At 36.1% G+C, this 16,857-nt stretch overlaps 1 protein-coding gene across 1 annotated transcript; it reads left to right on the top strand.

Annotated features, from left to right (window-relative positions):
* The first annotated feature begins 1,751 nt into the window (after positions 1 to 1,751).
* Positions 1,752 to 8,892, top strand: LOC126619252 (inositol transporter 1). The gene is made up of 6 exons (XM_050287562.1): positions 1,752 to 2,443; positions 3,888 to 3,958; positions 4,321 to 4,656; positions 6,440 to 6,547; positions 7,291 to 7,476; positions 8,142 to 8,892. Exons 1-6 carry the CDS (start codon positions 2,299 to 2,301, stop codon positions 8,793 to 8,795), a joined length of 1,500 nt encoding a protein of 499 aa, XP_050143519.1. The 5' UTR covers positions 1,752 to 2,298; the 3' UTR covers positions 8,796 to 8,892.
* Positions 8,893 to 16,857: the final 7,965 nt, after the last annotated feature.

Here is a 16,857-nt window from a genome sequence, read left to right as displayed (position 1 = left end):
TTATCTGAACGTACTATTTTGTGAATAGATTTCCGATATTATTTTCAACCAATCCCGACACGCCACGTGTCACTTCCATGGTACAATAATTTAGCCAAGATTTCGATAAGATTTTCAACCAATCACGTCATGCCACGTGTCATTATCCGAACGTACTATTTTGTGGATAGATTTTCGATAATATTCTCGACCAATCCTGACACGCCACGTGTCACTTCCGGTTTACAATAATTTAGCCAAGATTTCGATAAGATTTTCAACAAATCACGTAGTGCCACGTGGCATTGTCCATAACCTCATCCTTTCTTTTTTTGTCCATATAAACCCTACATCCCTACATCCATCCTCACACCAAGCTCAATCCTTCTTTTTAGCTCAGAATCCTTGTTCATCATTTTCAAATCTTGAGTTCTTATTACAATGTCTTCTTCAAGAAGGGTGTATAAGCAGTTGCAAGAGCAACAACAAAGGTTGTTGGCACAACAGGCAGAATTGGCCAATCTCGAGGAAGGTGGAGGTGGAGATGAGGTTTTCTTCATGGAAGAGGATGAGGATGATCACCATAGAAGGCAGAAGGCCTCACATTCCCGCCGTGTCATGGAAGCCGTGGGTCAGATAGCCAAACCAAGACGTGTTGCAAACCTCGATAGAAAAAGGGAAAAACGAGGTACATCACAAAACGCTTTCGTAATTTTACTCCACATCTCTCGCTTATCCATCTCATTACCCGTAATCGGATCATGAGTAGTGTGAACCCAACATTCACACAACGTAACATCTTCAATGAGCTTCCACGAAGACATTTTTTTCTCTTAAAATGTAGAAAATATTGAAATGTAGATAGTATAGAAAGTGTAGAAAATATTGGAATGTGGTGTAAAGGTAGAAGATGAGGGTTAGGTATTTATAGGAAAAAAAATTAACATTTTTCAAAATTTTCTGTAATTTTTTTAAAATTTTCTGTATTTTTTTAATAATTTTTCTGTATTTTTTAATAATTTTTAATGAATTTTAATATAGTTAATTAATCTGGACCGTTGGATTTGAAAAATATTCAAATCCAAGAGCTAGGGAGTTGCCACGTGGCCAACGGTCATATTTCTGACCGTTGGGCCCTTTTTTTTTTTTTAATTTACTTTTTGTGAAAAAAACGTGGACCGTTGATCTTTGATCCGACGGTCTAGTTTAAAAGTAAAATTTAAAAATTTTTTACCGTTGGAAATCCAACGGTCTAGAAAACTAGCCGTTGGAAATCCAACGGCAGAGAGGTAGCCACGTCGCAACTCGGGGAGGGGGGGACTGACAACGCCTGCACGCGGGCCCCGGCGTCTGAAAGCTTGTCGGGCACTCGCCAAACGGCTGCGTGAAGTGCACGCGCCAGGCTTCTTCCCCGGCTTCTATCTCAGTCTCTTTTGGGCTGGGCTCTTGCCCAGCTCGGGCTGGGTACCAGTCAGTTTGTTGGGGTGGACTTGATTGACAGAGGTCTGGCTTGGTTTTTGGACTGGAGGCTGGGACATTTGGTCCCCGGTGGAATTGCTCTTATGTACGTCGGGAATATGGTCTATTATGCTAAATATAATAATATAATTAGTTAAATTTCTAAATTTTTACTAATTGTTTCATTTGGTAGACCGTGTTTCCGAAAAACCGAAAAACCTCTCCTCGAGAGTGCTCCAAGAATGACTAACCTCTAGCACTATCTACAATATTCGGATAAGAGCATCCTCAATAATTGCCAAATGAAGGCCTAGAAAACAAAAAAGGGAGGCCATGCCATTCACCAAACCCAGAAAAATGGCATTATCTTTCTCCAATTTGGTTTTTATATTATAAATGGGATTATATCACATGAGCAATTTCTAAATCTGTATCATCCACTAGTACACGTAAGCTTAAGCCTCCAGCTTTTCCAATAAACTCTCTTATCCTATTGGTCCGTGATGCACAGCCGGCTGATAGTATAGAACGCTTGTCCGCCGCCGGAAATTTCCGTTTCCAAAATTGCCAGCGTTATCCCGTCTTTAAACTTTCTTACTTGGCATCGACAGCACACCGCCTAAATTTTCTCGGGAAAATCTTTCCCTCTTTTTTCTCGGGAAAATCTAGCCACGAGCTTTTGCATTACAGCGCTGGAGAATCGAATTCTCGAATCGTTTCCTAACAGTGGAAGGAAATTCTCGATCTTTTTTGCTTGAATTTTCTCATTCGAATTCGTGGGTGTCGTCGTTTGGCTCCGGTTTGATCTGGCCAGTGGCAGCTCAGTGAGGGAGAGAGAGAGAGAAAGAGAGGGGGAAGGAGATGACGCTGGATTCGTCGATGCCAGGGAGCTCTGGATATTTGGATTTGCATCCGGAGAGGAAAATGTTTTACTTCAAGAATCCATACATTCTGGGTCTGACTGTGGTGGCTGGGATTGGCGGGCTCCTCTTTGGCTACGACACCGGTACTATTTTTCACCCAATTCTTACCTTTAATTATTCCTCATACACACACACACACACCTGTATATGTATGTATACACTGTACGTGTAATTAGTGAAAAAGTATTTGAGTGATAGCGGTAGTAGGTTTGATAGTTAGTTGTTATGGGAAAGAGAATCGGTAGGCATGATTGCTTTCCGCCGCTGCAGTAATTAGTGAAAAAGTTAGAAAGGAAAAAGGTTGGGTTTGAATCATTTGATCGCATTGGCACAGGGGAAGAGCATAATTTGTGGTTCATGTTGCTGTTGCTTTTTATTTCAAGATAAAAAAAGCATTGCAGATGTATTACAAGGTTTCTAATTAAATTTTCACATTTTGGGTTGGCCATAAAGAGCAAATTTTGGGCTGAAAATTTTTCTTGTTGGTTTTTTATATGAATGTGGAAGCAAAGTTATGTCCATATTTCTCCCCAAATTAACCGGTTTATCGGTTTATGAGGAAATTGGACAAAAATCTTGTTGAGTTTTCTTTTCGTCCCAATACATTAGCTGAATTTGGTGGCAAAGCCAGACGCAGCAGTGGGCTTCCGGCTTCTCATGCCTTGGTTATTAAACTAGTAGTGCTCTGGCAGTTGTTATATATTATGATTAACTGAAATAATGCAGCTTTTGAACATTTTGGCTATCACTATCAGGAGATTTTTATTTGTCAAGTATTAGTCAAGCAGTAAAATGTGAATCAAGCTGAATAATATTTTGTCAAGGGACAGTTGATTTATTTTCAATGCCAAAGCACTAAGTTTTGGAGTATTTTATTATTGAGATGAGCTCAAATAAATTTCTGTTGCGTAGCATTTCTTCTTTTCTTTCAAATTTAGCATGCCTTCTCTAAGTCGAAGTTCTTGCATACAACAGGTGTATACACCACCCCTCTCATTCTCATCCCTCAGTTAGTGTTCACCTTGCCAGTTATTATGAGAGGAGTGTTGTACACCCCTTTATACAACAATTTTTAATAGGTAAGGCAAACCACTGGCTTAGGAGTATTCACTTCTCATATGTATTTTTATCTTCAACTTGTCCACGTGGCACACAGTTTGGCATTCACATCTACATAAATGTGAGACCAACACTTCTATGTAGGTAGAAAACTGTTGACCTGATGGAGTGTAAATTTTGCTATGTTTCAACGTTTTGCAAGTCAAGGACCAAATTGGAATCTCACCCATATTTTGAGGCTGAACAATATAATTAACCATTATTTGTATATGGAATATCAAGGTTTAAATTTTATGTCACGCCTTCCCTTGCACGCAAGAATGTTGCCTTCTTTCAGAATCATAAGAAGTTTGATCCTAATATAGACAAGGTTTAGAGGCTGTCCTGCTTACTTTTAAATTATACAGGTCTTGCTTCCGGTTTCTTTTTCCTCTGAATTGTCACCATATTTGTGGATATTGGTTTCAGGTGTGATTTCGGGGGCCCTTCTGTATATCAAAGACGATTTTGAGGTTGTCAAGGACAGTAGTTTCCTTCAGGTACAAATAACTTTAGTGTTCTGATAAAGCTCTTGGGGTGGAGATATTGCATTATTTTGTTTTTGTCATCAGCAAAAAGAGTTTTGGAAAGGGAAGAACCTTTTCTTTTTCCTATATGGTTGAGCAGGGATCAGAATGGAGATTGAGAAGTAGCTTGATGTCCATATTCTAAATTTCTAATGGTGGGGTCTCCCACCTGGATTTTTGGGATGATTCATGATTGTGGTGAAATTCTTTTAGAGGCAATGGCTCCCGTGCCACCTGATTTTTAATGTTAATTTCCTTACATAAGCAAACAAAAGAAAAGTGTGCTTATGTGAGCATTTTCTGTTTTGCAACTCTCTGATTCTTTAAGTTGACAGGAAACAATTGTAAGCATGGCCTTGGTTGGTGCTATTATTGGAGCTGCTGCTGGGGGTTGGATTAATGATTCTTATGGACGTAAGAAGGCTACTCTTCTTGCTGATGTTGTCTTTGCTATTGGGGCTGTTGTCATGGCTGCTGCTCCAGATCCATATGTTCTTATACTTGGGCGACTACTGGTTGGCCTCGGTGTTGGTGTGGCATCTGTTACTGCTCCTGTTTATATTGCAGAAGCATCGCCATCAGAAATAAGGGGAGGACTAGTGAGCACGAATGTTCTTATGATAACTGGCGGCCAGTTTCTTTCCTACCTCGTAAATCTTGGTTTTACAGAGGTTAGACTAATCTTACTTATTCATGTGCTTTCATCATTCTTTTCTGCTTATTGAATCACTTGTTTATTTTTTGCTAAACATTTATGTTTTATCACAGTATTATTTCAAATAGTTTTTCAGGGAAGTGTGTTTGTTTTCAGTTACAACATGTGGGGAGGTGTGGTTACCAACTGGCTGTGTTCAGTGAGCCATTTTGTTTCATTTTATTTTATCACTTCATTATTTAAGTACCTGGGATGAGGCTGATTGCATCACTCATATTTAGAAAAGCAACGTTTTTTTATCTTGCAGTTATTGTTGTTTCGAATGTTTCTGGCAATGTTTGAAGATTATAAAATTTATTATTAAGGTATTTTCATATATTTTAGTCAACATGCCCAATTGTGCAAGAGGATAGACAACTGAAGAACCTTTTTTCCCCATAAAAAACGAAAATAATACCTAAACAAGTAAAGAAGTTGACTTTAGAGGAATTGGAATATATTGTTTGAAATGGGTGGTGATTATGTATGTTGGTCTCAGTCACTTGGTCAAAGTAGGCTCCTGCATTTCTAGAATCTGAAATGGAAATGAGATTTTTCCCTATTAAAATGACTGACTGACAGGACAGTGAAGATGTACTTGAAAGAGTATCTGATTTTATATCATGAGATGTCGAGGGTATGAATCTCTTCCATCATTCATTTTCTGTATAATTTTTCTTTAAACCCTTAACCGTAGTAGAGTTTCAAACTGCTTTTTTTTGTCTCCTCGTATAACAAGCTTTTGGGTTAATTGTACTTGCCTTTAATACACAAGTTATTGCAGGAGAAATTGTGTTATGTAAATCTTATTACCGTTATGTTGCTGGCATCAAGGGTTTCCACTTTTTCCGTTTTGAAGGGGCAGCATCAGAATAAGCGTTTGGGGCTGAGAAACTTTACTGAAGGAATCTCGTCTGTTCTTTCCTGCCTAAGTTAGATAATGCATGGTGCTCTCATTGTTGAAAGCATGCTAGTACTTAGTGTAGCGTATCTGATCAAGGAACTGCATGTCTGAGCAGTTTATTTTTCTTCACTTATAGTTAGTAGCAACAGATCGGTTAGAGGTCGCACTTGGTGCGATGGCAAGTGCCTTCGCCCATGAGCGGTAGGTCTCGGGTTCGAGACTTGGGAGCAGCCTCTCCATAAATGGGGGTAAGGCTAGCCGACATTCACCTCTCCCAGACCCTGCGTAAAGCGGGAGCCTTGTGCACTGGGTACGACCTTTTTTATAGTTAGTAGCAACAGGTTTTTTTTTTTTCCTCTAGTGTAGTTCAACTCATTTTCTTTGTCTGGAAATAAGAAAAAGATGGAATGTTCTTTTCATCTTTTTACTTCAAAAAATAAGCCATTTTTAAAGAAAGAAAATGATCTATCCTTGTTAGAATGTTGAAGGTTTAAAAAGAATTTATTAAATTCTACTCTCTGCATGAACGAAAGTTATTTACTTGGCTTTTCTTCGCTTCCTGTGGTATTTGTATGAACTGTTCATTATCTGAACGAGTAAAAGTAACATAAGTATGAACAACCCTGAAATTTTTAAAGTTTATTTTTAGTTGATAAGCTGAATGACATTAATTTAGTTTATGCCATGTGCTTGGGGAGTTTGATCACTGCCTTATAAAATTTTCTTATCATAGTTCATTTGTTTACCCTAGTATTTTTGGCATTGGTGCATGGGTTAGTTTAGTATGTGTAGCTTCTGTGGTATGATATGTCACACCTTCTCATATTTTGTTTAACATGTTTGTGCCAAAATGCAGGTCCCTGGGACATGGCGATGGATGCTTGGAGTATCAGCTGTTCCAGCTGTCATTCAGTTCACTCTTATGCTGTTTCTGCCAGAGTCTCCCAGATGGCTTTTTCTGAAGGTAGTATCATTCCATTCATTAAAAGATTAAAAGATTAGGGAGAGTGTAGAGACATTAACAATATTCCTATTTCTATATATACTTATTCACAGTACATTAATCGCTATAGAACACTAAATCTTCACCAAATGCCATTCGATTACAAACTCGGAAATCAACTTTTCTTAGCATCCTAATTACCATGCTTCATGATTGAACAATCCTTCTCAAGCTGGAGAATTGTTGATCATGCTCAACTTGTTACATTAACTCATCAATATAATTAAGAAGGGTGCTATTATTGGCACTCCAAAAAACTCATTGTGCACTCCAAACTTTCTATACATAGAAAGAAAAATACACTTACAAGGAGTGCACGATGATTATTGTGGGGTGCCAACAACAACACCCACTAAGAACTTAAAGTATAAAAATTTAAAATCATAAAACGTGAAAGATGAAGAAAGTAGGATTTTACGCCATGAATTTTTTTGAATATGATCAACGTCTTCACTAGTCTAGCTTAAATTGACAGGGTATTGAGTTTCCACAGACAAAAATTAGTGAATAGTTGACTACAGACAATAAATTTGTGAAACAAGCCTGGTAAAGGAAAATTTGCGAAAAAAACTGTGTGAGGCCAGCTTGTTGTGAAGCTGTCCAGAAGCAGGATGGAATTTGAATTTATAAAGCTAAAAGCATTGTTATGCTCTATTCTCTCCATGTGTTTCTTCATCATAACAAATCTAGGTCTTAATTTGCAGGATGATAAAGATAAAGCCGTTGATGTGATGTCCAAAATATATGATGTGGCACGCCTAGAGGATGAAATAGATTACCTTTCTTCTCAAGCAGAGGAAGAGCAACGTAAGAAGAAGAGTGTTAGCTACTTAAATGTTTTCAGATCAAAAGAAATTAGACTTGCGTTTCTGGCTGGTGCTGGACTTCAGGTAGGACTAAGTGTTTGGTTGAAAAACTTTCACGTTATCAAACTAGGATATCCTTCTTGTTTCTAGGGTTCCGTGGAACACTAATTTTTCACTATATGTTGCTAGTTTAAGTTGGCAGATTTCCATTGCATTTAAGATGTATGTATACTAGTAATTTGTTTCAATCTGGTTAGAGTAAAGTGGCAACTCATCACCTAAAGAGAGCAAGGAATGAGACAGGGTTCAGTAAGTAGAGTATTTAATTTCATTTGCCTCTATCTTCTGATCTCCCAATTTTTGTGTCCATTAAGCTCATGATGGTGGACAAACCACGTAGCATCCTTAGGTTTTTTGGATTATTTGGTGTTGAATTTCTAGTAGGGATGTGTGACAGCTGCAGCATTTCTAACTGTCTCCCTGTTGGAGATAGTATCACTTTCTGTCGACTTTTCAATGTGCCAATTTTACAAGATAGTCTGCTTAAAGTTAAATTTTATCTTGACATAAATGAGCTAGTTGGGATTGTTTTAAACTCAATTTCCCTAAATTTGAAATTAACTGCTTCTGCTGGTTATGCATACTTTTGTGTTGTAATCCTTGGCATTGTTTCATCGCATGAATTCATGCAACAAAATCAAGACAATAAAGTGTATAATCTCATATGTTACAAATTTGTGCTTTTTCAGGCATTTCAGCAATTCACGGGTATCAACACGGTCATGTACTACAGCCCAACAATCGTACAGATGGCTGGCATCCAATCCAACCAGTTAGCTATTTTACTGTCTCTAATTGTGGCCGCCATGAACGCTGCCGGAACAGTTCTTGGGATTTATCTTATTGACCATTTTGGCCGAAAGAAGCTGGCCCTCTCGAGCTTAAGTGGTGTTATTGTATCACTTGTCATCCTCTCGGGTGCTTTTTTCTTTCAGTCATCTGGTTCTACAAGTGTAATCTATGGGTATATAGCAGTTATAGGTTTAGCCCTATACATTGCTTTCTTTGCACCGGGGATGGGACCTGTGCCATGGACCGTGAACTCGGAGATATATCCCGAAGCATACAGAGGGATATGTGGGGGCATGTCAGCTACTGTTAATTGGGTATCAAATTTGATTGTGGCCCAAACATTCCTTTCGGTCGCTGAATCTGTGGGAACTGGTGCAACTTTCTTGATCCTTGCGGTTGTGGCCGTCATTGCGTTTATTTTTGTGATCGTGTACCTTCCGGAGACAAAGGGCTTGACATTTGAGGAAGTGGAAAGGATATGGAAGGAGAGAGCTTGGGGCAGCAGTGGTTGCAACACTCAGAGCCTTCTTGAGCAAGGAGATGAGTCTTAGGTACCAACATTTTTCGTATTTTGATAGAACTGCCAAGAATGTTGTACAAGACCAACTTTGTGTCATGTTTCTTTGCTCAATCTATATGTTTACATCCTCTCGTGTTTTCAATATTTTGCATGAAGATCGCTACCTTGCTGTCTTTTTTCTTTCTTTCCGTTTTCGTTGACAACCGAGGTCGAAAATTATGGAGTGTTGGTACAACTGGAACTTCTGGGGTTCCAAAAACCAACAGAGATTGATGAGGGACTGTATCCCTATCAAGTTCTGGTTCTAACAAACTAAGATTTACTATTAGCAAGTTCAGTCATAAATGCTGTAGTTTTAAGTAGTTTGAGTTGAAATGTATTTCTAGTCCTACATTGGTCAAGTCTTAAGTTGTTTGGACTAGTCTTTAAGTAGAGTTGTGCCTAGTTGTGGAGAGATTTTAAATATCTCGAGAATATTGTCCGGTACACTGAGTGTCATAATACAAATTGTTGGATATTTAAAAAATAAATAAATGATCCACTTTATGAGATTTGATGCATCAGGACGCGTTTTCGATATACTGAAAAATTTCTTCAATTTTGGACCCAGTATCATTTTATTGTTTGTATTATTTGATGTAACATTTTTCCACCAACCATAAACTCTCGAGGAACTGAAGTAAGAAGTTCAAAGTCAACCTATTTCAATTTTAATCGAACTACTGTTTGAAAATTAACCACGGGCTAGTGGTCCAGTCGTAAATGACAGATTGTCAAACTAAAAAGAGAAAACTAATGAAAATAACTTGAAAACTTTGAGTTTTAACGAAAATGACAAAATAAAGAGTAAAGTGAATAATACAAGGATTGATTTTTTGTGTAAAAATATGGTTTTTCGTTAAAGTGAACACTAACAAGAGTTTTTTTCGTTAAAGTTCCCAACTAAAAATTGAAGGTTTTGGGTTCGAAACCCTTTGCTGGTGTCTCTGTGAGTCTTCTCAGCCATAAAATGGATGGATAATTGTGGTTTGCCACCAGTTATTCACTTTTTATTATTTATAAAAAAATAACTATTTGAAACTATCAGTAGTTCTCAACATGTAAAATTGCTAAACAATCGGTTAAATGAGGCCGTTAGAGATGCTCTAACATTCAATTATCTCTCTCCCGGCTGCTCTCTCTTTTGACAATTCTAATTATAAAAAATAATAATAATAATAATAATAATAAAATTAGGAACATTCTAGTTATAAAATTAAAACAAAAAAGGACTAGAAGTGACTAGAAGTGATTTTTATTCAAGGATCAGGATCCTCCTCTCCTAAGCAAATGGTGAGGATCCTCATGACCAGACCCATCGGGCCGTTCAAATTTTATCCAACGTTACAAACAGGGGATCCCTCTAAAGTTATAATAATTGTAACCGTTGGATAAAATTTGAACGGTCCAATGGGCCTGATCATAAGGATCCTTACCATTTGCTGAGGAGAAATCTTGATCAAAACAAGGCAAATTGAGGTGCAATAACGCGAATTTCTGTGGATGGGTCACTCGGTCCACTTGCAATCTTATTCGTTCGGGATGGATGCCAATCCCAAATTCCCACCCCCAAACCGAAAATTCCAAAGTTCTCAACCCAAACTTTAGAATTATTTTGTTTCCCACCCCTTGGAGACAAGGAGTTCAAACTCTTGCTATAATATATGAGTACTACTTGGTTACTAAAAGTTCAACAACCACTCATGCTGATACCCATTAATATTATGACACATATTCAGATAATTAAAATTGTAAATACAAATTAAATATGTGTCCAAATATAATTAAACATTAACAGAAGTGACGACTAAACTTTCAGCAGCCTAAGTAGTATGCATAACGTAAGCGAGCTTTTGGCTTGAATTGTCAATGGCATTTTACATCCAAATATCCTTCATCATTTGGTCGTCCCTCTCGTCTACAAGGTTTATAAATTAGGACTAATTGGTCCTTGGGATCCGGTATCTATATCCCATGTTCCAAGCCATCGTCAACTTGTCTTTTGCTCCATTTGAATTATAAATCTTTTAGTTTACACTATTATATAATATATATATATATATATATAATACACTAATTAATTTAGATATTGTTTGTCAGCCAATCAATCATTATGTTTTTATTAATTTTTAATTCATCTCCCACTTGGCTAAAATCTTGGGATGCCAATGCATCATATATTGTTTATGCTACCAGCTCTAGCTTTTACTGTTCATTTGGTGAGCCGGCCCTTCCCTCATATGCTGCATACAAAAAAGGAAATTTAATACAAGATCTCAGAATCTGGATTCTCTGATGATTTTTTCTTTGGTTCTTTTATGTTTGATACAGTTAATACATCCGTAAAAATATATGAAAAATCAAAGAAAGATATGAAAATAGGAGAAATTCTTCAATTTCGATTAAAATTGACAGATTTCGGCAATATTTCAGACATATCGATAATATTAGTTCAACACTAAAATTGTGTAATCAACATTTCATGTGGTCTTAATGAAGAGAAATGTTAGAATGGGTACCAATAAAGGGCATAACATTTCCCTTAGTTGGAGATGAATTTTTTTTATTAACCTACCCAAATTTTAGATAATCCACATCGAAAATTTGACAGAATAAATTACGACTTATATACAAATAGTTTTTATTCCTACCCGTGATCTTTTAGAATAAAACTCACTCCTTGTGGGCACACATGGTTTGCACAATATCGGTGTTGAACCATTTGGCCCATCTCTTAGAAACTTTAACACGATATCTAAGCAAGTTTTGTTTGTGCCTGAATATTGTGTTTGTAAGCCAAGTACTAAATTTACGTGCTTGTCTATTTTTCTTGATGTGGAACTTCTCTTCACGTGTGGTCCTTTAAAAATATTCCCGCAAAGAGGCCGATAGTTCATAGTATACAGTACATCTAGTGTTGCAAGATCGTGTGAAAGATGAAAACTCTCAAAATCGTGGTACCGGAAAACATATTCCTTTTATCTGGACACAACATATAAGCACATCACTTCTCCAACCACCTCATGATCTTAAAGCATAATTTGGCAATAGATCGACGAACTCAACTAGCACCTACCTCCAGTACTCTGGTAAAGAACTTCGTCTCTACTTTCATTTTCTTACTATGATATACCTTTAATTTTACAAGATATTCAATCTAGTCTGAGGCACTAAATCAATCCTAACGTTATGGTAATCATTGTTAAATCATCTTAGGAAACAATATTATATGGTTGCTTGAGCATATTCGATTGCTCACCCGTATATCCAACTTACAACAAAAAAAATATGTATAAGATTTAAATTAATTATCAATCAATCACAAATTCCAAATCTAAATCTCATCTTATAAGCCACCAGCCGAACCTTATGACTTGTATGCACTACTATTAGCTTGGTGGCTCAGTGGGTCCCACAACCCAAATTATATGTCATGACCCACATAACATGCATGATGCATCATGTATGCATGATATATATAGATATATACACACACAACTTAATCTTCTATATATTTCTTGATTCGAGAAAATCATAGTCACTCACCTTTACATTTTAGAGAAATGATGACAACATACAGGTATATACATATACGTTGTATGGTCATACATACATTCCGTGTTAAACGACATGTCATGTGATCATGCGCCATTCGGGAGCAAAAAAAACATAGTCACTCACTCACTGTTAAATCTTAATTCAACGCTAACAAACGTTAAAAATTAATTCAACACGAACAAAAGATGGGTGAATAACAACGTGCAGGTATGTACACGTCGTATGATCATGCATGCATTGCGTGTTACACGACATGCCACGCGTTCATGCACCATTCGGTGGGTGATATAATAAAGACAAGAACAGGCGAACAACCCACGTTGCCTGTCGCAATCATTAATAATTACGCGGGATGCTCGAGTCAGCATTTCCGGTGAACAGAATCAATACGAACAAACAGGTAGGATTAGGAGGGCCCACAGCACCCTACTTGCCTGCGTAGCCACCGCATGATTGCTATGCTGGTGATCAATTTGGTCCAATTTATGTACGCCACCTGTACAGTTGAGGGCATTATGTTTTTATTTTTAATTTGAACTTTCTTTTTAGTGCCTGCGCACTAGAGAGAATTTGTTTATGTCATCTCTAACTGAAAAAATTAAATATGATTTCGTGTAAAATTATAGTCTCGTAATAAATTAATTTTTTAAAATAATGTTAGATTATACTTATATACGTCATGTTTAAACATCATGTTCCACCGAATAGAATACACATATTTCCCCACTAATTTATTAACTTTAAATTTATACAATTAATTTGTTAATTAATTAAATTATAATACCGTAAGTATCAATTATTGCAGCAGAAGAGTTTTTAAACAAATCTTGATTCTCTCCATTGGAGATTGCGTTATATATATGAGTGTGTAATTTGGAAAGCAACAAAACAAATAAATAATATTTGTGTTAGTTGAGCTACGCTTAGCTGTGCGATATGACAATTATCCGCCGAAAAGAAATGTTATATTATGTGACAAAAGTTTGGTGCACACTGCACAACGAAGACCTACCATCTCCATTTTCTCATTTTTCTCATTTTTCTATTGTGGCGTGGATCACATTAGTGGATTTTACATCTTATGTTATTGGAGTTGTGAAATGACAGGAATATCCTTTCAAAGTAGAATGTTTTATAGAATCTTTGTCAGTTCATTGTTTAATGTCAATTCTCGTGTTGGTATTATAGAATATTGTATAAAAAATTATAAAGGGACATATAGTTCATAAAGAGTCTTATTTTTAAAAGAGTTATATTAGCATTTGTCCATTGGGGTTTTCACATCAATTGGGAAATGATAAAGAGAATCTCTTAAAATGGAATTATTTGTTACCTCATATTTTTGTACAATAATTTATGATACTAGTACGAAAATTAATATTAAACAGTAAAGTTATAAAGCGTCTCACTTTGATAAATTCGACTTAACTTTTCTCTAAGTGTGAATTGTTCATATTATTAAGAACTAGGAGAAAAGTTAAGAAGGCCCAAAACTTGTTCCCATCTCCGACCACATTATAAGGATTTTTTACATGTAAATTCTTGATATTTGATAGTAACGTTTTATTTTTTAATGATACACTTTATGCTTAAGGATAGACCTGTAAACGGGTCGGGTTTATTGGGTTTGGGTCGGGTTCAACCTGATCCGTTAAGTTAACGCGTCATCCGAATTCAACCCGTTAAGCTAACGGGTCACCTGAACCCGACCCGTTTCACCCGTTAACAATTATTATTATTATTTTTTCTTTTCATAAAGTTTTTTTTTTGTTATTAAGACTTTACTAAAATTACTAAATATCCTCAACTAACGGGTGCTAACGGGTGTTAACGGGTCCTAACGGGTCTAACGGGTTGACCCAAAGTAACCCGTTATTTAACGGGTTGTTAAAGAGTTTACCCGTTAGCTACCCAACCCGTTAAGCATCCATCCAAATATAAATATTAACGGGTTAGGTAGGGTCGGGTTAACGGGTTGGATCCAAAATGCCAAGCCTACTTAAGGATCACCATTGAAGTTTTAAATTAGTTTCAAAGTGAGTTGACATTTAAGGTTTTTTTTTATTTATTTTTTTTTTTCCATATTGCGACCCACTTTTTGACATCAATCAATTCACACCATTTGCTATGTTAATCACCATTAATAGCATGGAATGCAAACTGAAGTGAGGCTCAAGGCGCAAGCTCTGTTTGGCTTGCCTCTAGGTTGCCTCTGAAATGTCCTTGGTGTGTTCTATGTGACATGATTAGTCTGTTTGTAAGTGAATTCTGTTATGTCACATAAAAAGTTACGGTTGATTAGACAATAAATCAAACAAAAGGCGTGAATTGGACACATGTCAAATGGATGAGATTCAATGTGAAAGAATTTGAACCCCAATTCCGAGAATTGAACTCAAATATGGATTGTTAACTGGACAATCAACGTTAAAATCAAAGATAATTACTGTATTTATACTACATTTACAGACTGTTTCTGTAATAGACGTAAATTCCAATCATATATGAGAGACCGACCCGTCTCTATATAGAGAGATAATCAGCTATTGTGAGAGTGATGTTAAAAATGAAAACAAAAATAATGGATGAATGGATAATACCGCAAGAAGTAGATAAACTCTAAAGATAATGAGCATGTAATAGATAAACTCTAAAGAATAAAGATCACGACCATCCCATCCATCAATGAAGGTTTTTTTGTCCATACCTAAAATATTATCCAAACATGAATTCAAATGGGTGTGTGAATGCACCACCAAATTTACCAAACTGCCCCTTTTCTAACATTTTCTCACAAAATAAAAACAACACGTCTCCCACATGAGAGAAACTTTTATAACACAGGTAGACTATCATAGTAGTGTTTTATATTAATAATAGAAAATATGTGAAAGAAATTAAATACATATAATTGTATTATTAACAAGAAAATGTGAATATAAATGTCGGCTTATTTTAAGCTATCTTTTTTAGAACTCGGTTTTGATCCCATTTTATCCTTTAAAACTTAAAAGTCGTTACTTTACGCTTTGAAACTCAAAATTCGCTTCGCATCTCCTTGTTTATGTTATTTTCGTCTAAAAACCATTAAATATGCTGATGTGGATTAAAAATACATTTTTAGAATATGTTTTTTTTTTCTTTTTCAGTTACTCTCTAAAACTCAATTCCGATCACACTTTGCCCCTAAAACTCAACAATCTTCACTTTACTTACTGAAATTCAATATTCACTCCACCTTTACTTGTTTCTATGTATTTCGTTAAATAACTCTCATACCCCTCGCCCTCTCTCTAATTATTGTCCATACATTCATCCCTTCTCCCTCAATCTCCAACCATCTTATCATTAATTTCATTGATTTTGTCATGTCTTATGTTTTTAATTCGAAAAATAGCATAAACAATCCATGGGTTTATTTATTTATTTTTTCATAATAATTCCTAGACACAGTAGAGGTGTTAAACGGGCCATGACAAATGAGGAATTGGATTTCGTTTATGGGAATAGGGAGATGAGAAGAGACGGAGGATCATGAAGAGATGAAGGCGTGGCATCGTCGGAAATAACAGAAACAAGGTAATGTGAAGCGAATATTTGAGTTTCAGAAGGTAAAATGAGATCAAAATCGAATTTTAAATAGTGTAGCTAAATTCCAATCATATATGAGATACCGATCCGCCTTTATAGAGAGATAATCAACTATTAAGAGAGTGATGTTAAAAAAGAAAACAAAAACGAATGGATGGGATAATACCGCAAGAAGTAGATAAACACTAAATAGTAAAGACCACGACCATCTCATCCACAAATGAAGGTTTTTTTGTCCATACCTATCATTATCCAAACACGATTTCAAGGGGGTGTGTGGACGTGGTAAGAGCTTCTCCCTTGGGGCTATTATAAACACTTGCCCCACCAAATTTACCAAACCGCCCTTTTCCTAACTTTTCCTCACAAAAAGAAACAACACATCTCCCACGTGTGAGAAATTTTTATAACACAGGTAAACCATCGCAATAGCGTTCTGTATTAATAGAAAATATGTACAAAAAATTTAATACATATAATTATATTATTAACAAAAAATGTCCATAGAAAAGAAATGTCGGCTCATTTTTAGTTACCATTTATGGAACTTGATTTTAACCTCACTTTACCTACTAAAATTCAAAAGTAGTTACTTTATTTTTTGAAACTCAAAATTCGCTCTACAATAACTTGTTTATTTTATTTTCATCTAAAACCAACAAATATGCTGATGTGGATTAAAAATACATTTTTCGAATAATTTTTTCTTTCTTTCAAGTTATCCTTTCTACAACTCGATTTTGATCCATCAGGATCCTCTCTGGATCCTTTTGGTGAGGATCTTAGAAATCCGTGAATCGTGTCCGTTCATTATACATCGTGTGGTCAGTTTTTGTCAAGTACTGTTTATGTTTATTTTTAAATAAAAATATTTAAAATGATTTCTGACCGTACTATGTACGATG

Source organism: Malus sylvestris, chromosome 4 (genome assembly GCF_916048215.2).
Source record: "Malus sylvestris chromosome 4, drMalSylv7.2, whole genome shotgun sequence".
NCBI lineage: Eukaryota > Viridiplantae > Streptophyta > Magnoliopsida > Rosales > Rosaceae > Malus > Malus sylvestris.
The sequence above is the reverse complement of the archived record's forward strand: the minus strand, read 5'-3'. Positions and strand labels throughout refer to the sequence as shown.